This window comes from Panthera leo, chromosome C2, assembly GCF_018350215.1.
Source record: "Panthera leo isolate Ple1 chromosome C2, P.leo_Ple1_pat1.1, whole genome shotgun sequence".
NCBI lineage: Eukaryota > Metazoa > Chordata > Mammalia > Carnivora > Felidae > Panthera > Panthera leo.
The window spans coordinates 83,387,937-83,411,226 of NC_056687.1; the positions used below are offsets into that span (position 1 = coordinate 83,387,937).

General features: G+C 34.8%; 1 protein-coding gene across 5 annotated transcripts in view; it reads right to left on the reverse strand.

Moving 5' to 3' along the window:
* Positions 1-247: 247 nt before the first annotated feature.
* Positions 248-23,290, reverse strand: part of KLHL24 (kelch like family member 24) — a 41,067-nt gene continuing 18,024 nt past the window's right edge. For 4 of the 5 annotated variants that reach the window (XM_042954824.1, XM_042954822.1, XM_042954821.1 and 1 more), the window contains 5 exons: positions 14,995-15,179; positions 13,673-13,791; positions 9,331-9,519; positions 7,795-7,983; positions 248-3,090 (listed from right to left, as the gene is read on the reverse strand). In XM_042954824.1, coding sequence (XP_042810758.1) covers positions 2,890-3,090; positions 7,795-7,983; positions 9,331-9,519; positions 13,673-13,791; positions 14,995-15,179 — 883 coding nt within the window. In that variant the 3' untranslated portion in view covers positions 248-2,889. Of the gene's footprint in view, positions 3,091-7,794; positions 7,984-9,330; positions 9,520-13,672; positions 13,792-14,994; positions 15,180-21,071; positions 21,533-23,290 lie in introns of those variants that run through there. The other variant, XM_042954825.1, reaches the window with a different exon arrangement.

Consider the following 23,290-nt stretch of genomic DNA (forward strand, 5'->3'; position numbering starts at 1 on the left):
ACATACACTTGAATTCCTTTTCCCACTGAGGTATCACAGCTGGGTTTAGCAAACTCGTCTCTACCTCCAATTTGTTTTCTGATCTTGTGAAACTTTATGTATTATACAGATTCTGACTGTATGCGATTTATTACACTAACACTCATCATGTACTTTCAAACTCTTTTAAGTAATATCTACACCCAATGTGGGGCTTGAACTCACAACCCCAAGATCAAGAGTTGCATGCTCTACTGACTGAGCCAGCCAGGTGCTCCTCATCGTGTACTTTCAAATGTAAAAAAGAATGATAGAAATGCCCAAATAAAAAAAAAATCTTCTGGAATTGAATTTAATAAGGTCAACCAATTTTTACTTTATGTGCTTCCTTCTGATCATCACAAACTGATCAATTTCTTGGTGTTTGTATATATGTGTGTACATAACCGTACTATCTATCTATATACACATGTATATACATACATACTAACCCAAAGCTTATGTGAACATCTCCTATCAAAAGAAAGCCTGTCAACTATGTGATGACACTATGAATATAATCTGTCACAATTTGGTTTACGAATCCCTTTTGATATTTTGATATACTAATTATACCCTAAAATTCTTTTTTATCAATGCTAACACCATTATTTATCAATAATCACTAAAGAAAGATAAATAGTTAAAGGATATTGAAATATCAGTTGGGTAATTTCAAAAATTGTTAATTTCATAGGATCCAAGCTAAGTTCTTGGTGGCCTACTTAGTTTTAAATCATGTAGAAAAATTAAATGATATTGGTATGAAGTCTATGTTTAGACAAAATTGTTTTCTAGAATTTCATTTCAAATTTAGTACAATAAACACATGGATATTAAAAATAAATGTAAGATGAAATACAAGTAAATAGTTAACACTTTTACAATAGACAAAAGTTACTATGGATACAAGTTATCTTGAGAAGATTTTTTTTTTGTGTGTGAAGTGTCTGTATTATGGGCACAACCTTACAAATACACATGAAAATAACAAGTATCATTTGTATAATCCTTAGCATTTACAAAACACTTTTCTCATACATTATCTCATCTACTGCAAAGAATTTCTGAACTAAATAATTTCCATTATCTACAAAAGGTATATTGCAGAAGTAGATGTTTATTCTAAAATTCAAACAAGTGTCCCAATTATATGTACAATTGTCTTTCAACTAAAATGATAGAAAATTGTTTTCTGAATTGCTCTGATAATTATCTCAAAAAGGTACATATCATTTCAAATTACATTTGAAAAATTAAAATTTCCTAAACATTTGTAAGATCTTTAGAGCTTTTCTCAGAATTCAGATTCCAGCTAAGCATTGAAGTTGATGCCGTATGATTAGAAATCTCTGTATCATTCTAAGATGAGAAAACAAAAGTGGTTTATCAATGTTAGGTTTTTGATTACTAACTTGGTTTTCATAGAAATCTGGTGACACTATAGTCACATATTTGCATCATCTCTCCTGTGACAGGAGTATATAATTATGATGTGAGACGACAATAGTGCCTGGGAAGTTGAAATCCAGCAGGCTACCTGAAACATCCCTGGAACGTCCCTCAAATGTTGTAAATTATATCTGTTTACCCAGGAATAACACTAATCACTTTGCTACAGTTCCTGCCATTCCATTTGCCTTAGAAAAAAATTTTACATTCCTTTCTGAAAACTAGTAAGCTTATAAACTGGAGTTGAAAAATCTAGACAAAGGTAACTTGTTTGTTGTATAGAAGCTTGAGAATGTTGACCAGTATTTTCCACAATGGGTACCAAATGAAAGATTTATCTTAAACTGCAAATAATGCTGCTAGTTTTTTGTATAGCTAATTTTAAAAGAAAAATGGACCCACTGATAGGTGGTCCCTGCTTTATCCTTCAAAGGCAACTTAACAGTGGAGACTCCAAGATTTTTACCTGTTCACAGGAAAGGAGGATAACCAGGGAAGAGGACCTCACCCAAAGCACCATACTAATGAAGTCAAACCCTACTGGGTTAGGGAGAAAATTTGTCCCCATTTTCTACAAAATAATCTTGCAATGTGGATTTCAACTCTTTTGCCAGGTTCAAGAAAAGGTGCTTCCTTAGAGGATTTGGAGATGATACATAAATACTTTGAGAGCCACAGTGGTCATTTTCCCCTTCAATGGTCTTATATAATTTTTTTCTTAGGAATAAACCTATAATTTTAATCCCCATTTTAGGGGCATTTGCATTTCTATCTCCTACCCAATGTTCTTCCAAAAATATGTTTAATACAAGACAACAATTCTAAGAAGTAAGTCATGATAATTCAGTACTTTATGATACTCAAATTGTTACTACATTTTTATCAATTACTGAAAAAACTTTCAATAAAATTAATCAGGTTGGATATATCTTTAGTGAAAAAGATTTTTGAAACTGATTTCCCCTCTTAGAATGCATTCTAAGCATTCTAAGCATTATGTGATCCAACCTAAACGAAGCCTAAGTCATGCAGTTTTCTATACATAATATGACAAAGAATATATAGGCTTGCAGATAAACATACATAAATGAAGAAACCATTCACAAATTCCTAAAAGTTATTCAGGCAGACATTATTTCTGACTCCACATAAGTTTCTTACAAATACTTAACAAAGGTACACTCTCAAAACCCAAGCAATAACCACTATTACTTTCAAAAACAACAAAATTTTTTTCCCAATTACAGGAAAGGCTTTATTACAGTTTGAAAGGTTATTTTGGGGGGAAAGGCACCACAATTATTATCTTTACTTTTTTTGCGTACATGGCACAAAGGAGATATGTCAAGTTTCCACTCTGGAGTTTTTCAAACCTCTCATCTTGGATTGGTGTGGCTTCTTGGGTGAGGTATCCCGGCTTTAGAGCTTAAAGCATTTTTCATTGTATCTATGAATAGTCACACAGCCATGATAGGACACTGGCCTGGGCATTGCAGCTACCCCTGTGATGATACTTGTTGCAGGATCATAACAGAGAATAGTGTCTGTGGCTTCTCCATTTTCCCGTCTTCCACCCAGGATATATATTTTACCATTACACACAGACATACCACAGTTTTCCTGTTCAACCAAATAAAAAAAAAAAAAAAAAAATTAATTCTTGAAGGTAAGGGATTTAGTAGCAAACTGAAAAATAAGACCTGCTTTAACAGACCAAAAAAATAGGACACATCAAATAAGCTCCCTTTTGCCCAACTCCTGCTCTATGTATGAGTGCCAGATAATTTTGCATGAATGAAATGTTAAGATATGTTATTGGTTGGGGCCAAGATGTGGGAGGTGGAGTGGGGGCTAAGTGGACAGAGAGAAGGGTTTTAACTTAACAGTAGTTGAACAAAAATAGTTTTGAAGAACATGGCTTGCTTCTCCTATTACAGGAAGCTCTCTTATTGTAGAAAGTGGCTATTACATGACCAAGGAGTAGGAACATTACTCCTCATATAGGATTACCCCCAAGTTGAATGAATGAATGAGAGAAAGAGTTATAAACAAATTAACAAAGCACTGTTATTAGGACTTTGGCTGGCACATAGAAATTTCCTAAATAATATTTTAACCTTGCACATAATGGGATTCTTAGCTAAATTTTACTCTTTTCTGTCAATAACATAATTACTCTAAAAAACAAATATCATTGACCTAAAAAAAATTCCACAATTTTTCAAAGGATGTTCTTGACAAGAGTTAAAAAGCAAAATATGTTTAAAATAGCAACTTGTAGCTTTTAGGAATCATGCAGAGTCAAGAGGCACGGAAATAGTAAGGAACAGAAAGAGAAAAAGGTTGCATTAGGTCCCTTAGGTCTGCAAAACAAAGAGCTCATTTTTTTTTTTTTTTAGCTTTTTTGCTACTTAATATTCTAAGCATTTAAAAAACTAGTCTGACTCAAATAACTGTCTAACATGAAATTACAGCTGATTTTTCCTTTTTCACTGATTAGCGTCAAAAGGGTAGGCAAACAGATGGTTCAAAAATTACCTATTAATAATGTTTACAAATATACACTTAGAAGTACTGGTAGTAAGAATGGACTGAGGAGAAAAAATAATACCAGAAATATCATTATTTTTTGCTTCAAGAGATTTGATATAGAACACTTGATTTGGACTTCAATGATTTGTCTTTGTCATAATAGATTTAATACACTTCTTATCTAAATGTTTCTTCTTTGAAATTTCCGAAGTCAGATTATTCATTAATTAGAAAAAATGTGCCATGTTTGTCCCATTGTTTTTTCATAGTTTTATCTCAATCATGTAGTTAAAAACATATTCATTGTATGTCCTGCATTATACTAGATGTTGGCAATTATCTTCCTAAGTTGTTATCATTTTATATGATATAGCTAAGTTCTGAATGAACAGTTCTTGGTGAAAATGCATTATACTTTAAAATATTCACTTAATAAGCCAATATATATTAGCTTTGATTAAAACATTTACAAATTAGGGCATCTACTTGGCTCAGTTGGTAGAGCATGTGACTCTTGATCTCAGGATCATGAATTCAAGTCCCACATTGGGGGTAGAGTTTACTTAAAAAAAAAAAAAAATTTAGGGGCACGTGAGTGGCTCAGTCGGTTAAGTGTCTGACTTTGGCTCAGGTCACGATCTCGTGGTTGTAGGTTTGAGCCCCATGTCAGGCTCTGTGCTGACAGCTCGCAGCCTGGAGCCTGTTTTGGATTCTGTGTCTCCCTCTCACTCTCTGCCCACCCCCCCCCCCAAATAAATAAACATAAAAAAAGTTTTTAAAAAATTTTAGAAATAAGTGTAAACACTTGTCACACAGGTGAATATGACCATAATATGGGTTCTTATATGGTAAGGCACACTCTTACTTCTGCAGAACTGGAGATTGTCCTTTCCAGTAGAGGCCACTGAGCTAGAGAAATGTGATTCATTTTACTTAAATGTGATACAAGAATGATAGAAGATTATATTACCTCTGTACCATGAAGCTTAAGATACTATTATGTCCCTTTCATCAGTTGAGGCAATGTTATTTTGAATACATTACTAATTAGAGACTATACCTCAATGTCAACAACTTAAGAAAAATGGTGTTATACTCAATCCCTATTCATTATATTTATAGTCTATATCTGTTAGGGATATTACATTTAAGACTCTTAAAATTAGGTCCTTTGTTACTTCACTGTCTCATTTTTTACTTATTCAGTAAATATTTACTGAGCACCAATTAATACAAGATACATTGGGAAAGAGAAAAAACAGTATTCTTAAGAAGATGGAATTCCGGTACAGAAATAAACATTGATACTCATAACAGAATATATGACTGCCATAATAGAGGTATAAGTGCAGTGACAGATCAGATCAGATTAATTCTGAACAGGGAAACTTCAGTTTGTTGTAACATGAAGTGGTCCTTGAAAGAAGAGTAGTGTTACAAGTAGAGAAGGTGGAGGGGCGCCTGGGTGGCTCAGTTAGTTGAGCGTCCGACTTCAGCTCGGGTCATGATCTCACAGTCTGTGAGTTTGAGCCCCGCGTCGGGCTCTGTGCTGACAGCTCAGAGCCTGGGGCCTGTTTCAGATTCTGTGTCTCCCTGTCTCTCTGACCCTCCCCCGTTCATGCTCTGTCTCTCTCTGTCTCAAAAATAAATAAACGTTAAAAAATTAAAAAAAAAAAACAAACAAACAAAAAAAAAAAACAAGTAGAGAAGGTAGAAAAGGCATTAGAGCCTAAGAGGATAGCATGAACCAAGGCAAGAACATGTATGGTCTATATTGCAAATGCAAGTTAACAGATACTTAATGTAATTGGGATAAAGTTGCAGAAAGTGAAGCTAAAAAGGCAAGCAGGGCTCAGACAACAGAAGGTCTAGAATGAAGTGGGAAAACTTTTGGATTTTAGTCAGTATGTTTCCAATCAGAGGAGGAATATAATAGGATTCGTTGGGAAATAATGGGTGGCAAAATGGGTTAGAGAAGACATTAAACGCTAATTAGAATATTACTGTTTTTGTTGAGGGAAGAACTAATAAGAACTTGAACAAAAGCAGGAACCACAGGAATGGAAAAGAATAGGAAAAACTCTGGGGACACAGAACCGATATGTTGGATTGATTCAATTTAGGAGAAAGTGGAGGAAAATCTAAGAGATAAGTCTCGGTGTGAAACAGTAGAAAAATATATATTAGTCTCTGCCTCCAGTTCCTGTCACAGAGCTCCTAAATCCCTTGGAATTTCCTGAGTGATAGGAATGTCTTTTGTTTTAATGAGGTGACTATTGGCTGGTTCCTGGATGGGGACTGGTCACCAAAAAGATCATGCCATAATTAGAATCTTGAAACTTTCATCCCCACTCCCTGTTCTCTGGAGAGGGGACAGGGGCTAGAAATTAAATTAATAATTATATAATGAAGCCTCCACAAAAATTCCCAAAGTATAAGATTCGAACAGTTTCTGGATTGGGGAAGGGTGCACCTCAACCCCAGAACAGAAGCTCCTGTGTGCTTTGGACCCTTCTGGACCTTACCCTATGTGCTTCTTCATCTGGCTGTTCATCTGTATCATTTATAATATCCTTTAATATACAAAAAACCAAATAAACACAAGTGTTTCCCTGAGTTCTGCGAGCTGTTCTTACAAATTACCGAACCCAAGGAGGGGTTATGGGAATGTTAATTTATAGCCAGTGTGTCAAAAGTACTGGGGACAAGCTGGAGCTAGTGGCTGGCGTCTGAGGCAGTGGCAGTCTTGGGGACTGAGCTCTTAACTTGCAGAATCTGACTCTAACTCCAGGTAGATAAGTGTTAGAACTGAATTGAATTGTAAGACACTCAGCTGGAGATGGAGAATTGGTTGGTGTGGCACATATCTGGTGCCAGATGTGCTGTGAGTGTGAGTAAGGAAGAAACAATTCTTTTATTCACTAGGTTGCCTGGAAACAGAAAAAGTAGGGTTGGGGAAGATGATGAATTCTGGTTTAAGTTTGAAGTCATAGAACATCATAAAAAATATCAAATAGGCAGTTGGAAATTTGAGTCTGGAGCACAAGAGAGAGGTTTTAATGATGATAAAGACTTGAAGTATATCAGTACTGGGCAATAAATGTGATCACTCAGGAACAGAGTAGAAACTGGGAAGAGGGAGGGGGAAAGAGGCTCAAGGAAAACTTATATTTAAGGGTTGGATAGAAAAAGTAAGAGTATATGAATGAAACTGAGATTATTAGTAATGACCTCTGGCAGTATAACACCTTAGAGTGGTATAGGTAGAGCTAGACTTCCAGCATCAGAACCATCAAGCATTTTGGTGGTAGAAAGAGGGAGGTTGGAGCCATGAATCAAAGGCCAAGAGAAGGCTTTTGGGGAGGCAGAGGGTAGAGGTGGAGTAGGAGTACAGATAGGAGGAAGGAGACCTGAGCACAGCCATTTCTTTTATGATAAAAGCCACAGAAGGAAAGAAACCAGTTTGGGAACATTTGTTTTCTTCAAAATACCTAAGAAATAGGGATAAGGACTAGAGTAGATTCTGAAAAAGGTCAAGGGAAAAAAGTCACCAGCTCAAGTACAACAGCTGCTTCACCATGGGATGGTAAAAATTAAGCTATTTCAATAAAACAATTCTCTGGAAGGAGTTCAAAACATCATACCATATGCTTAATGTGGAGTTTTAAAAGTTATGAAATAATTCAAGCACACATAAAATATATTAACAGTGAAATTACAGTATATTTATAATGGCCATGTACTTGGTCCCTCGTTGGTTGATTTTTCTTTTGGACTGTTTTACGTTATTACCTGTCGGCTGAATGTATTCTGTACATGCATCCAGTAATCTTCAACTGGATCATAACAGTATATTGCCTTGGTCAGCCCACCAGCAACATATATCAGGTTGTTTAAGGATACGGCTGTTATACACCGCTTGGCAATTGGGATAGCTGCACGAAGTAGCCAAGAATTGGTTTCTGGATCATAAGATTGAACCTAGTAATGTATAGAAATATTTAATTAAAACTTCTAAACAACAATGCAAATTTACTTAATAAAAAAGTCTACCGATACATAGAAACATGATTAAAAATCAAATCCTATTAATTAATTTACATTAATTAATTCACGTTAGTTCACAGAATTAAGAAAGGTTAGCTTGATAGGGAAATGTCTGAATTACAAAATTCTCAGATGCAAATTTATTACTATCAAGCAGAACAGAGTAACACACACAGAGATTATTTCCAGGATGACTGGCTAGGCTATCATGGTAAGTTTCTTTACTTATTTCCGTTAAAATTAACAGTTGGGGTGTCTGGGTGGCTCAGTTGCTTAAGCATCCAACTCTTGGTTTTGGCTCACAGTCTGTGAGATCTAGCCCCACGTTGGGGTCTGCACTGACAGTGTGGAGCCTGCTTGGGATTCTCTCTCTCTCTCTCTCTCTCTCTCTCTCTCTCTCTGCTCCTAACTGGCTCTTTTTCTCTCTCAAAATAAATAAATAAACATTAAAAAAAAAAAAAAGAAAATTAACAGTATAGATTAAAAAAAATTGTGTCCTATAGGATAACTATGCCTCCATTTAAATACAATTTCTTTATACTTTTAGGAAGTCATTTCTTCAAAAGAACACAAGTAAATTTCAATTCAGTGTACTTTGAATTACCACAAATTCTGTATTACTGAATTCTACATATGAAACATTTGACCACATTATATTACAATTCAATTAAAAAAAAGAATTGATTGACAAAATTCAGTAAACAATTGCTAAAGGGATTAGGTATTAGACATTTGTTTCCAGAATAAAAACAGTATTTTCTGAGGTGTGAGGATGGCACATGTTCTTTTATCCCAGGAATCCAATGGACTGCAGCAACTTTGAGCTGTCCTCCATTTACGTTACAGAGGTTTCCTTTCCTCCTTTTTGTTCTAAAAAATACTTTTAAAGTACGCAGAAGATGACCCAGTTGGAAGCAGCATAGCTACTGTATCTTACCTACTCTGCTAATTCACTTCCCAACCGTGTTTTGTGTGAATAATTTTTTGATTCTGTAGACTACTGCAGTTAAGAGGTTTAAAACAATTTATTTAGTCTAAGATCCAAACTCTGAAATTAGTCTTATTTCAAAAAAATTAGATAAAGCTTTTTACGGAAAATTGTTAGATATATTAGGATTTCACTTCAGCAACTTGAAACTCAATGTTTTCCCCCAAAAGGATAAAGTACCAATTTTTAAAAGGTTCCTCACAATAAGGGACCTAGCTCTCTATTTGATGAGCCTTATGTAGTTTTCTCCTTATATACATCATTGGTAATTTCTATAAGATGACATGGCTTACCTTATCAGAACAAGTATTGTCATCAGGTCCTCCACCAATCACAAACAATTTGCCTACACAGCTAGTCACGGCAGGAGAACTCACTGCTTCCTTAAGGGGAGCAACTTCAGTCCATCGATTTGAAAAGGAATCATAACATTCCACGCTGCTAAGTCTGTTTTGCCCATCATAGCCTCCAACAACATATACCTAATATGCAAAATACATGGAAAAACCTTAATTGTCAAAAATCTGAATTTTTTAAGTAGTTGACTAAGAAATTAAGGGATCTGTCTTTAAAAAGCCCTTGATAACTGTAATTGCAATATATTTAGCTCAGTTTCTGAAACTTTATTGGCACCCTCTTACCACCACCAATGATACTTTTCAGACATTTTTTCATAATAGCCCCCTCCAATGAAGTTTTAATACCACAGATATATTGTATATCCACTTATGTACTGTATATATATCTGTGCTTTATATATGAAAGAGTACAATTCTTTTCACCCCTAAGAACTGATCGTCACCTCCTTAAGGGTGATACTGCTCATGTTGAGAATTACATGATTGCTTAAATACTCACACTCATGGATAATGAAAATATTTGATTCTTATGAAATAATAAACCTATAAAACTAAAATATTAGTCAAGGATTACTAGACTGTGAGATTACTGAAGGCAGGGTCTATCTTGTTCTTCATTTTAGTACCTACTGTGCCTAGCAAAGTACCTGGGACATAATGAACTCTATACTATATATACATTTCAGTAGGTTTCACAAATATGAGGAAGGTAGGCAGAGTAATATCTTTGAGACAGGTGAACTAATCAACAAGCTATTTATTAAATGATCTATATGCAGAATAACCCATTAAGAATCATGAGATACACAAGAAACTTTTAACCTAAAGATGTTCTCCAGTTTAACATCCACAATTCCTTTAATGAACAGTCATTATCAACTCTTCCCTCCATATCTAAATAACTAGTAAGTCCCACTAAGTCTTCTTTCACAGCATCTCACATCTGTCTTTTCCTCTTGTTACCAATTGCCACTATCCTAAGTCAGGGTCCATATCATTTTATACTTCTCAATTAATCTCCTGGTCTACACTCTTGTGCTCCCTCAACCACAGATTAATCTTCCCAAAATACCTCATCAATTCCCTTTAGTAGTTCAACAGTAGATGCCTAAGGGTCAAGGCCAAACTTTATACACTGACATTCCAGTCTTCCCACAATTTATCTTTCTGTGCTCCTCCAAATTTCCAGAGCAGCCAATGCTATTTCGTATTTCAATCTTGCACTTCTCACATTATGTTAAAATGGTCTCTTGGTGGGTTTGTTCTCTCAACAACATGATGTCCAGAGAAGTTAAGTAATTTACTCAAGGTCACCCAGCTGGAAAGGGTATGGCAACTGTGGCAAAATGTAGCAATTAAGGGCCTGGCTTTGAAGTCAAGAGAGGCAGGGTTCATATCTAGCATTGCCATGGAATGTAAACCTTGGGCAGTTTACCTACCCTCTGAGACTCAGTTTTAATTTCCTCAATTTAAAAATGTAGACAGTAATAATACCTATCACATATATAATTTTGAGCATTAAACTTTAATATCATTCCCCTACATGCATAAATTAATAATATATGTTGTGAGCATCAAGATGAAAGGCCTCTAGATTAAGAAAATCTGAGTTTTGTTTTGCCCCTGCTTTATCACTGTCTTTGTAACCTTGGGCAAGTGACTCAATCACTCTGAATTAGGTTTCTTTATCAATTGAAAAAGTGACACGAAATATTCTCTAAGATTCCTTCCTATTTAGATTCTATATTCCAAATCATCCTTACTATCCTACCTTAATAGTGACAATTTATAAATTTAAATAATTTTATAGGCTTGAATTCAGTTTATACTGTAAGTTTTTTGGACAACAGTTTCTATGAGTTGAATATATGCTATGTAAGAAAGACTCCTTTCATTTCTTGACTTACTGCTTCTAAGATTTAGGTAACTTCAAGTCAAGTATACTAACATTGGTCAAATAAATTATTGCTTTCCAATCCATACATGATATTTGAGACATCAATCATTTTCATTTGCCTTTGTGCTTCCAGGCTAAATAAGTACTATTTTTTTTAGTTAGATCTCTTCTCTTTCTACCCCCTTGAATATTTTGGCTGCCCCTTTTCAGTAATATTTTATCATTCTTGACGCATGACTACCAAAACCAATACAGTAAGTACTGGAGTGCCTGGGTGGCTCTGATGATCTGAGCATGAGTTCGAGTCCCGCATCAGGCTGCTGCTATCAGCACAGAGCCTGCTTCAGATCCTCTGTCTCCCTCTCTCTCTTCCCCTCTCCCATGTTCTCTCTCTCAAAAATAAATAAACATTAAAAAAATAATATAGTAGGTACTAACAAACTAGTGATTTTGGAAAATATTTAAATAGAATTAATATTTTATTTCCATTACATCTATTTCAAGATCCTCAATGTTTCATTGACTGTCAATAGCAGCAGCACAACAGATCAATATCCTTAGGAATAAACAGTAGCTTTCAAAATGTGCTTTGAGAAACTCTAGTATTCTACAGTATATAAATTTCAAGAATCCTCCATGGGGAAATAGGGGGAGGGCACGAGGGCTGATGAGAGGCTGAATGGGAAGGGTTCCTGCACCATCTCAGTTTCAATTAGAGCAGTTCTGTTTTCTCACTGGTGGCTCTAAAATGTCTCCATAGGAGGACCTAAGAGGCAGCAATCTTTTTAGAAGAGGGCTTCAGGGAACCAGTCAAAACATGAGTAACGGGGCGCCTGGGTAGCTTGGTCAGTTAAGCATCTGACTCTTGGTTTTAGCTCAGGTCACAGTCTCATAGTTATGGGATCGAGCCCTGTGTTGGGTGCTGCACTGGGTGCTTGGGATTCTCTCTCTCTCTCCCTCTGCCCCTCTCCTCGGTCCATGCTCTCTCTTTCTATAAAAAAACAAAACAAAACAAAAAACAAAAAGAACCCCACAAAACCCAAAAAACCCGTGTAAGCAAGTATGCTGCTTTTGCTCAGATTGCTCGTTAATTTGAGGTAGCTTTGGAGGAGCTGACAGAGATGGAGGTAGTGAAAAGCTAAAGAGCCCTTGGTATACTGCTGTATTTTTATCTGTTCTGTGTAATGGTTTTTATGTTAGATTTAACTTTAAAAAGAGGGTGTAGGCTCAGTCGGTTCAGTGTCCTAACTTTGGCTCCGGTCACGATCTCACAGTTTGTGAATTCAAGCCCCACATTGGGCTCGCTGCTGTCAGTGTGGAGCCCACTTTGGATCCTTTGTCCCCCTCTCTGTACTTCCCCGACTTGCACTCTCAAAAATAAATAAAAGCCTCTGTGCTGACAGCTCAGAGCCAGGAGCCTGTTTCAGATTCTGTGTCTCCATCTCTCTCTGACCCTCCCCTGTTCATGCTCTGTCTCTGTCTCAAAAATAAATAAACGTTAAAAAAATTAAAAAATAAAAAATAAAAATAAATAAATAAATAACGTTAAAAAAAAAAAAAGAGGATGTAGCTGGTTTAAAAAAGTTTGGAAACCACTAGTCTATAAGTGTTTCTCAAGTTCCTAAGGACAAAGAAGATAAATTATATACTTTTACTTTTTTTAATGCTTATTTATTTTTGAGAGAGACAGAGAGAGGGAGAGACAGAGTGTGAACGGGGGAAGGGCAGAGAGTGAGGGAGACACAGACTCCGAAGCAGGTTCCAGGCTGTCAGCACAGAACCCAACACAGGGCTTGAATTCTCAAACTGCTTCAAGATCATGACCTAAGCTGAAGTCAGATGCTTAACCGACGAGCCACCCAGGCGCCCCCAAATTATATATTTTTAAATATGTATTAGCTACAGTCAATAATCAGTTTTCTTTAAAATATGTTGCTGAATTTATCTTAACACTTACTTTAAACTTTTGTCCCTAACTTGTGTAAAGAAAAAAGATAAAATAACATCACTCTAGATAAATGTATCTCCTCCTGACTGCCAGTCAGCAAAGGAAAATGATTGCTTGGATTAGACATTGGCCTGTTTTTGTACTTGATGTAACTCCTTTACTTTCCAATGCTTCTTAGGCATTCAGACTCCAATGGAGCATAAAAAGAGAAATGTGCTTCACTGCCACAAATTCCAAATTGGGAAAACAAAATATCCATTCAAAAGTACAGTGTCAAATTGTTTGTATCTGCAGTTTATCTACTGAGGTTAGAAATGGAAGGAAATACAATTTGAATCCAAAATACCCAGAGAGTGAGTAAAATGAAAGATTCAGCTGTGGTATTTATTTTGGAAATGTACCAGCAATAGTAATAAAAAGTGGTTTCTTACTTTACCAAGGAGGACAGCCATTTTGTGACGCCATCTGCCTTTATTTAGAGAAGCAACTCTGATCCAAATATTTAACTGTGAGTTATAAATCCACACATCACGACCATTGATTCTTCCACCTTTAAATGCAAAACAATGTACACACAATAATATATATATCACTAAGGGACTATGCTCAAGGCATAGATAATTAAAACATAGGATTTATTCAGTCTAAGAATTTGTGAATTCAGTTCAATAAATGAAAGACCCTCTTAAAGTTTAATGGAAATAGTTCCACAGAGCAGATTTAAACTTGGCTGATTATCTTGAAAAATAATAATTATAGGCCCCAAATAATAAAATGCAGAATATGAATTTTACAAATGTATGAGACTATTAATTTGAATCAGACATCAGAAGCACCCAAACAGAATTATTTAAAAAAAGTTTTTTTAAATCATCCATTTTTTCAAAAGTATACTATCGTACAAAATAAAGTATGTATTGTTACATTGTTCAACAGGTAGTAATATAGTAATCTGCAAAGCTGGTAAAATTATTAACCATGAACAGACTTAGGACCATTGATACAGTAGTTATACTTTGTATACGTCTGTCATTTTACTGTCTCTGATTTTAGATGTAACATCACATAAACGAAGTTAAGAATTTTGGGGCACCAGGGTGGCTCAGTTGGTTGAGCTTTTGACTTTAGCACGTGATCACGAGATCAGGTCACGATCTCACAGTTTGTGAGTTTGAGCCCAGTATCTGGCCCTGCTATGACAGCTCAGAGCCTGGAGCCTGCTTTGGATTCTGTGCATCCCTCTCTTTCTGCCCCTCCCCCGCTTGCACTCTGTCTCTCAAAAACAGATGTTAAAAAGAAATTTAAAAAAAAAAAAAGAAGTTAAGAATTTTAAGGAAAATCATGTTTCATAAACTTTGGGAGAATTTCAGAAAAGCTGGGTTGATTGGAGATGCTTAATTATATGGGTTATTTTTCACTTTGCATACTTTACTGTGTTCCCTAAAACAAAGTTAACAGGTAAAAGTTAAGAAAAATTATACTATATTCTATATGCATTTGATAACATTTAAAATATGATGATTACAAGCATTTTTCTAGTGGATCTCTTATAAATCACTCTAGATCATCTTGAGCTCGTTTTTAAGCGCAAAAAGTCACTCTTGGTTTTATTTGTTGTATAAACTGATCTGCCTAAAGTGGGCATATTCACTTTCACTGTTTTTTGTTTTTGTTTTTTTTTTGAGACAGTACTATTCTTTAAAACAGCCAAGCTATGTTCAAATTAAAAGTTGCTACAGTAATAATTCTTTACCTGAAACAAGAATGTCATTCCTTAGAGCACAGACCGCATACTCTGATTTGGTAAATTCTGGAAGCTTAGCCAAAGACTTCCATTCTCCTGTCACAGGATCATAACACTCAGTGTATGGAAGATTAAATCCTCCAACCCGTTCACAGCCTCCAACGACAACAATCACCTCAGAATAGCCAGTTGACCTAAAATAATTATTATAGGAATGTTTAAATAATAAAATACATGCAAGATCATTGGAAACTCTAAAGACATACCATTATCACTAAGAAAGCAGAACACGATTATAAAGTAAACAGTTTATTCTCTGAGCATGTGCCAAATAATACAGGCTGCCAATGACTTACTTTGAGAACATTTATAAGGGATTTAGTGACATCATTTTCCACAGAAAATTTCTATGGGTACTTTTTTCTATGAGTTTTGCCTCAAAAATTGTAAAGCAGTCTAAAGATCCTACCTAACTCAACTGGAATCCTGGTATTAATAAGGATGATTTTCAAATGTAGTTTTGTAGCAATTCAGATGTGTATAATCATACCAAGGTAAGATAATGTAGACAAATGGTGCTTTTTCATCAGACTGCTAGTTCTAAAAAAACGAATTCATAGTATAAGTACCCTTTAAAGGAGTATGTGTACTTATTCAGAAGTTATTTTTTATAATAATCTTTTAAAGTTAAGTAATTAAAGTAATCCAAAGCAAAACACTGAGCAGTCACTAAAAGAGTTTATAACAAAGAATGTTAATGGAAAAAAGCAAGACAAAAATTATACAGAAGGTCTCATCAATACTATGTAAAAAATGCATCTGGAAAGAATATACCAAAGTGCTAACGACAGTTATCTCTGGATAGTGTGGCTTCCTTCTATCAACACAAATTTTCAAGATGATAATGAGCACGGAGAATTTTTAGAGTGGAAAAAAAAAAATATTTAGAGCACTAAGAGAATCCTAAGGTTTATGTTAGTCACAGGATTCTTTTGTTTTGTAGTTTAAATTTAAGTTAGATACAGGAAAAACTAAAAACTTATCTAAGTTTTTTGTTGTTGTTGTTGTTCATAAGGATCAATAGATAGTTTGGAATTTGAAAGTTATTTGGCTTTTATATTTTTTCACAAATATAACTGAAATGAAAAATGCACCTACGTTTTATGGTTGTTATAATTTTAAGTCTCATGAAGCAAAATGCTAACAATCCCTCTTCTATTAACTTAAATATGGAGGGAAGATAGACCACATCAGAACACTGATTTGTAGTTTTAGTCATTACACTAAAGTTACACAATTACACTAGAAAAAAACAAAATTAAGCAATACTGGTATGTTCCTCTAACAGAAATACTCTATTCTAGCTACATTTACTCATAGCTTTTCCAGCTAATAATCATTCTCCTGTTCCATGTCAGCCATATTTTTCCATTATAAAAGCAGAAAAATATATTGTAGAAAAGAATCTTGTTCATAGATGGAATAAAAATTACTTTTAGGAACCCAGCAAATCATATAACCCTAATCTAGTACATAGTAAAATATTATTGGAAAGATGGAAATATTATCAATACTATTTTCCAAATAATTCCAAAATGAGACTATTAAAGTATTCCAAAATGAGTAATTCCAACACAAAACTATTAAAAGTAAAAAGAATAACACCAGATACGTAGTATAACTATTAACTTCTTTCTTTCCATAAAAGTATCATTTCCCAAAATTACACTTAAAATACCTCTAAAACAAATCCATGTGATATTCCTCAAAGCCTTATTTATTTTTATTTATTTTTAAAAAAATTTTTTTTTAACGTTTATTTATTTTTGAGACAGAGAGAGACAGAACATGAACAGGGGAGGGTCAGAGAGAGAGGGAGACACAGAATCTGAAACAGGCTCCAGGCTCTGAGCAGTCAGCACAGAGCCCGACGCGGGGCTCGAACTCACATACCGCAAGATCGTGACCTGAGCCAAAGTCGGACGCTTAACCGACTGAGCCACCCAGGCGCCCCAAAGCCTTATTTATTGATTGATCAAAACAAAAGTTGCTAAATACTGTCATTGGGGTCCAACCACTCCCAATTATTTTAATGTAAAATCAATACAACTATTATTATATTATAGAATTGTGCTTTACACTTTTCCTATAACATTTTATTTGTTTTATAGTTTCTCTTTGCTTAATGTTGCTTGCCTTTTTCAAGACTTCTTCGCCTAATAAACGTATATTGTATGTTTTTGTACCTTGGGACAAGAGAAAAGAGCACAAAAAGCTAATGGTCAAAACAATTAGTCCCACTAAAAAAAACAAAAAAAACAAAACACAAAAAAACAATTAGTCCCACTAAATAAAGGATCATTTTGGGTGTACTGGAATGTGTTTTTATTTGAAAGGATCAATAAACTAGTAATTTTGCCTGTATGGAAGGTCTTATTTGCAACCAAATGGCTTTTAACTTAGAGACAGGTCTAGTGTTCTCATTATAGAGACTGTTAACCCAATAGAAGTTATTTTTATTTCTTGAGCTTGGAAAACTTTTATCTATGGTGGGGAGATGATAGCCTTAATGGAAATAAGTTACTCCAGCTGATGATGGCAACTAGAACAAAAAGGCATTCAAGATGATACTATAGGATGAATCTATATTCCGAGATTCAAAAATATCTGAAAACTGCTCCACCAAACAAAATAATTAACTAAAATAGAGATATGAGACTACATGGTTCTTTAGTCCATAAGGTATGACACTTACTAAACTCAATGTATTAATATATCTAAAAAAAAACCCTACATATCAAAAGAGGGGTTTGGTCAGTTATAGAAGCAACAAGTAAATGAATGAAAAAGTATAATAATCACAGAGGCAAACATTTCCTGTGCTCATTCAAGTTACTTCTAAGGGAAAAAGAATCTTAGGTTAGCTAACTTGAACATTACTGGTTCTTTGGTAAGAATATTTTTGTGGTTGTGGAGACTTGCTCAAGCTATACTAGCTGAGAGGATTCTGATTCTAAAGATCTACTAACTCCCTTTGTTTGGATTCCATGCTTGCCCAAACAGCCTTTGAAAACCTTCCCACTTAGTGACCTGTCCATAGTAAGAGAATACTCTAAACAGACTGACTTAAAGATCTATATGTGCTGATATAGAATAATCTCCAAGATACTTATAAGTGATAAAAACAAGGTGCAGAGTGGAGTGTATAAAAAAAAAGTAGGCAGGTATGTGCGCATATATTCACATGCCCACTTCTATATGCAAAGTATATTTCTAAAGAGTTCAAAAAACTGGCAACAGGTATCCTTTGGGGAGAATTGATATATCAAGGGTCAGGTAGAGGGAGACTTACATGTATACTTTTATGTAAAAATGTTTGAGTTAAAAATAAAGAAACTAACATGGAGAAAAATGGTAAACTATGCATACTATAGTATAACAGATTATTATTCTTAAGACGGAGTGGAAAAAATTGAAAACACTGAATTTTAAAATACTCTTTTTTTTTTTTTTCTGTGAGAGAGAGAGAGAGAGAGGGCGAGCACAAGTGGGGGAGAGAGGCAGAGAGTGAGAAAGAGAGATAAACTCCATGCTCAGCATGGTGCCTGATGCAGGGCCCGATCCCACTACCCTGGGATCATGACCTGAGCCAAAATCAAGAGTTGGATGCCCAACCGACTGAGCCACCCAGATGTCCCGAAAATACTATTTCTTAAAAACAAACAAACAAACAAATTAAAAGATTTATGTATTTATTTTGAGAGAGACAGAGATAGTGAGAGTGGGGGAGGGGCAGAGAGAGAGGAAGAGAGAGAGAATCCCAAACAGACTCCACCCTCAGCACAGAGCTGGATGTGGGGCCAATCTCATGACTGTGAGACCATGACCTATGCCAAAATCAAGAGTTGGCTGCTTAACCGACTGAGCTACCCAGGCACCACCACCCCCTGCCCAAAATCTTAATCATATCTTTGTCTACTCATTGGTTTCCAACAGGAACTTGAACCTTGTCTTCCTTATGCACATAATTTTCATTATATAGTTAACTGATTATTAGGCAAGATAGACAATTATTAGAAAAATACTTAAAACTGATTCCAAACTCAAAATGATAAGCTTATTAAATCTTAGCTATCTTTATTCTTCAATGGAATGTGACAAAGAGCATCAAATTTTTCCATAGACATGAACAAACTATGCTTAAAATAAACCACATTAAGCATTTCTGTCTCTCAAACAATATTTCCTATTCTGTAAAAGTATAGCACAAATTTGTAATGCATTTTTATTATTCATAAAACAAGTAAAAACTTTTATTGTGTATTTTTGTGTCAAATACGAGCGTATACACTTTTCATATGGTATTTCCAATCCTCGCAATATTACAAAGTGGCATTAGGCTTATTTTAGACAAGAGGAAACTGATAGAGAAGTGAAAATGCTTTGCCTAAAGTCATGGAATTAACTGTTCGTACAGAGCCAGATCTTAGACTAAGCCTGATTCTGAAGCCAGTATTCTGAACACATAATGATGCTTGCACTTGTTTATTAAAAAACAGTATTATGTATTATTAGTACAGAGATTTAAAGTTACATAATATATATTAATAAAAAGACAACTATTCCTAAGCTTTATTCCTATGATTGGTCTCTATTGTTTTTTCTACCAGGGCTTTACAACTGGTAGTACAGATTATCAGAATTTACATGCTCTTAGATTGGCCCATACTTTCTTTCTAAGTAACCCTATCATACTGTTTTCAATATAATGTATGTTGGGGTTTTCTCTCTCATTTGAGAGACACGTGGGTATATATAGTTAGAATATCCAGTATGGATTGAGCTCCACAGAATACTTGGCACAGGATAAGCATTGAAGAAATACTGGCTGATGTGAGGACTATAACCTAACTGTACAGTGGTAGGAACAGACTGTCATCACCCTAATCCAGAGTTAACTTTTGCATCACTAAAGGTGGGACGACCAGATATACTATGTCTCTTAATGTAATGCCATACAATATATACACATTACCTAGGATGAATTCTAGCCAAAAATATTTAACTTGTCTCCATCAAGCTGGAGCTTGTAGAGCTAACTTCCAGTTTCCAGTAAACATAGCTAAATTCAACTAAGTAACACCATAAGGAAGCAACCTAATACAGAAGGTGCAATATTCTCCTGGGCAACTTGCCCATCAACAAGTTAAAATTATGAAAAACTGTTCTAGAATAAAAGACTTGGTGGAAATAACTACATGCAATGAGTGGTCTTTGACTGGATCAAGGTTCATTATGGAACAGTTTAGGGATTGGGGAAATATGGATATGGACTGGGTATTAGTTAATATGAAAGAATTATTATTGGGGCGCCTGGGTGGCTCAGTCAGTTAAGCATCTGACTTTGGCTCAGGTCATGATCTCACGGTTCATGGGTTGAAGCTCCATGTCAGATCTGTGCTGACAGCTCAGAGCCTGGAGATTCTGCTCCACATTCTGTGTCTCCCTTTCTCTCTGCCCCTCCCCTATCGTGCTGTTGCACACGCTCTCTCTCTCTCTCAAAATATAAATAAACATTAAAAAAATTAACAAAATATTTCAGCTCATGACCTGAGCTGAAGTTAGATGCTCACTGACTGAGCCACCATGGTACGCCTATGTTATTGTTTTAAAGATGCATCCTGAAGTAAAAATAAACAAATAATTTTTTTAAAATTGGCTGAATGAATGCATGAATAAAAGAGAGAAGTCTGGGCTGGAGATATAGGTTTGAGTGTCAATAGCATATATGGTAAGTAAAATGAAGAGAATAGATGAGATAATCTGGGAAGATGTAATATAAGGCAAGACAGACAGGTGTGAACCAAGGGGATGATCAACATTTCAAAGATAAGACATAGAACCATCAAATTGGAAAAGAGCAGCTGGAGAAGAAGACCATAAGGAAAATAGTGTTTCAGAAGCTTGTGGAGGAGAGAGCATCAAGAAAAAGTAAAACAATTGATAATGTCAAATCCTAGTGAGAGATCAAGTGAATAAAGACTGCAAAGAAGCTAACAAATAACAAATAGAAGGTCAGTAATGACCTGATTGAGAGGAGTTTCAGTAGAGGGACTGGAGCAGAAGTCAGAGGAGTGAACTGTACTTGAAGTGGAGACATCACTCCTCTTTCAAAGAAGTTTGGAGTTTCTCAGAAAGATGAGAACCTGTACAAACAATACACATTGTTCAGATAATGAAATTCCTAGTGATTGGTACTAATATGCAGTAACAGATAAGTGAAAGAATATAAAGAACAGGAGGTGATGGTAGAGTTGTAAAATAAAGCATTTCTCTTTATATTCCTCATGTAATGCCTACATAAAATAAATATCTTCTATTACATTTACAATATTCTGTAAATTCAATGTAACTACAGTTTGGTTTTTCCTACTCTTCCCTTAAATAAAGATGACATTACAACCTTATACAGATTATTTCACTGTATGAAATGGATTGATTCCCTTAAAAATTGGATGTAAAATACATTTTTACAAATCAAATAATTAAGTGAATTGGAAAATTATCTATTTGTATTCTAAGCTTAATTATCCTTAGGCTGCAATCTGATTTCATTTATGTCATATTTTTATAATGTTAATAATAAAATAACTTGGTTTGATTTTACAACATATATTCCTTGGTCCCTAATTCTAATCTTATGCGTATATAGGAGATATGCAGGAAAGGTATTACTAACCCTATGTGACCCAAAACCGTTCTCTCTGCTATAAGGGCATTCTGTTTAGAAAAATACACAATTTTGGGGTACATGGGTGGCTCAGTTGGTTGAGCATCTAACTCTTGATTTCAGTTCAGGTCATGATACCAGGGTCGTGGGATCAAGCCCCATGTAGGGCTCCATGCTGAGTGTGGAATCTCCTTGAGATTCTCTCTCTCTCCCTCTGCTCCTCTCCTCCGTGCACTCTCTCTTTCTCTCTAAAAGAAAACACACGATTTTCCCCTTGGAGGGATACTGTGTATCTGGAAAAGTTCTAGAACAGTCCCAAAGCTGTTCAGTGTTTTTTTTTTTTTTTTTAATGTTTATTTATTTATTTTGGGAGAGAGAGTGAGCACAAGCAGGAGAGGGCAGAGAGAGAGGGAGAGAAAGAATCCCAAGCAGGTTCTGCACTATTAGCTCAGAGCCTGACGTGAGGATTGATCCCATGAACCGTAAGATCATGACCTGAGCCAAAATCAAGAGTTGGTGCTTAACTGGCTGAGCCACCCAGGCATCCCCAGTGTTCTTAATTAATACATTGAAGAACCTTGGTCTTTTACATTTTTAAGCTCAGCCCAAGTTTCATAACAGTCCTTAAATAAAATAACAGCTTAAAAAAATCAGTATATTATATAATAAAATTGTATGTTCTTGTCCTTTGTTAAAAAACTGAGTAAAATATTTTATATTTCTTTCTTATAAAGCAATTACTTTTCATGAAACTCAGTTGACTTTGAAGAAAAAAGTGCACTCTAACTCTAATACAAAGAAATATTACATTATTTTTTTGTAGTTTTAATTACCCAATACTGTATCCAAAAAAGTTCAGACTGGGAGTTTTCTTAAAGTGGGTCAGACCTATACTATACTACATAAATAATAATAGCTAATAATTTTTAAGTACTTCTGCACACCACTTCTGATGATGAGTACCTTAAGAGTTATTGCACTTAATAGTTAACTAAGTACTATTTAAATCATCATTCTCATTTTACATATGAGGAAAGAGATTAAATCTTACTATATCCAAACTAGTGTAGATTTTAAAGACATGCTATCTCCTAATCTGCTGAATTTTAATCACATATAAAACAATAATAATCAAAATCAAGTCTAAAAATTTGATTTAAGAGCTATGCTCTAGTAAATTTATAGGAACAGTGGAGACGCTATGTGAAAATAAAAATAAACACCAGTTTCACAACAATGTGAATATATTTAACACTACTGAGTAGTACACTTAAAAATTGTTAAGAAGGTAAACTTATGTTATATGCTTTTTTTTACCACAATTAAAAAAAATTAGCTTTGTTAGAAAGATATTAGAAACACTTTTTACTGTAATATTTCTCACAATAGCTGTTTCTTGCTTATTCACAGTTTGGCACATTTAGTATTATTCCTTCAATTATTAAAGCATGGATATTATTTTTCTATAGTTTATGAATTAAAATCTATATGTGCTTTATAAATACACATTGTAAGATGATACAAATATAATACTGAATTGAATTCCCACCTCCAAACATAAATTTCTAAATTCTC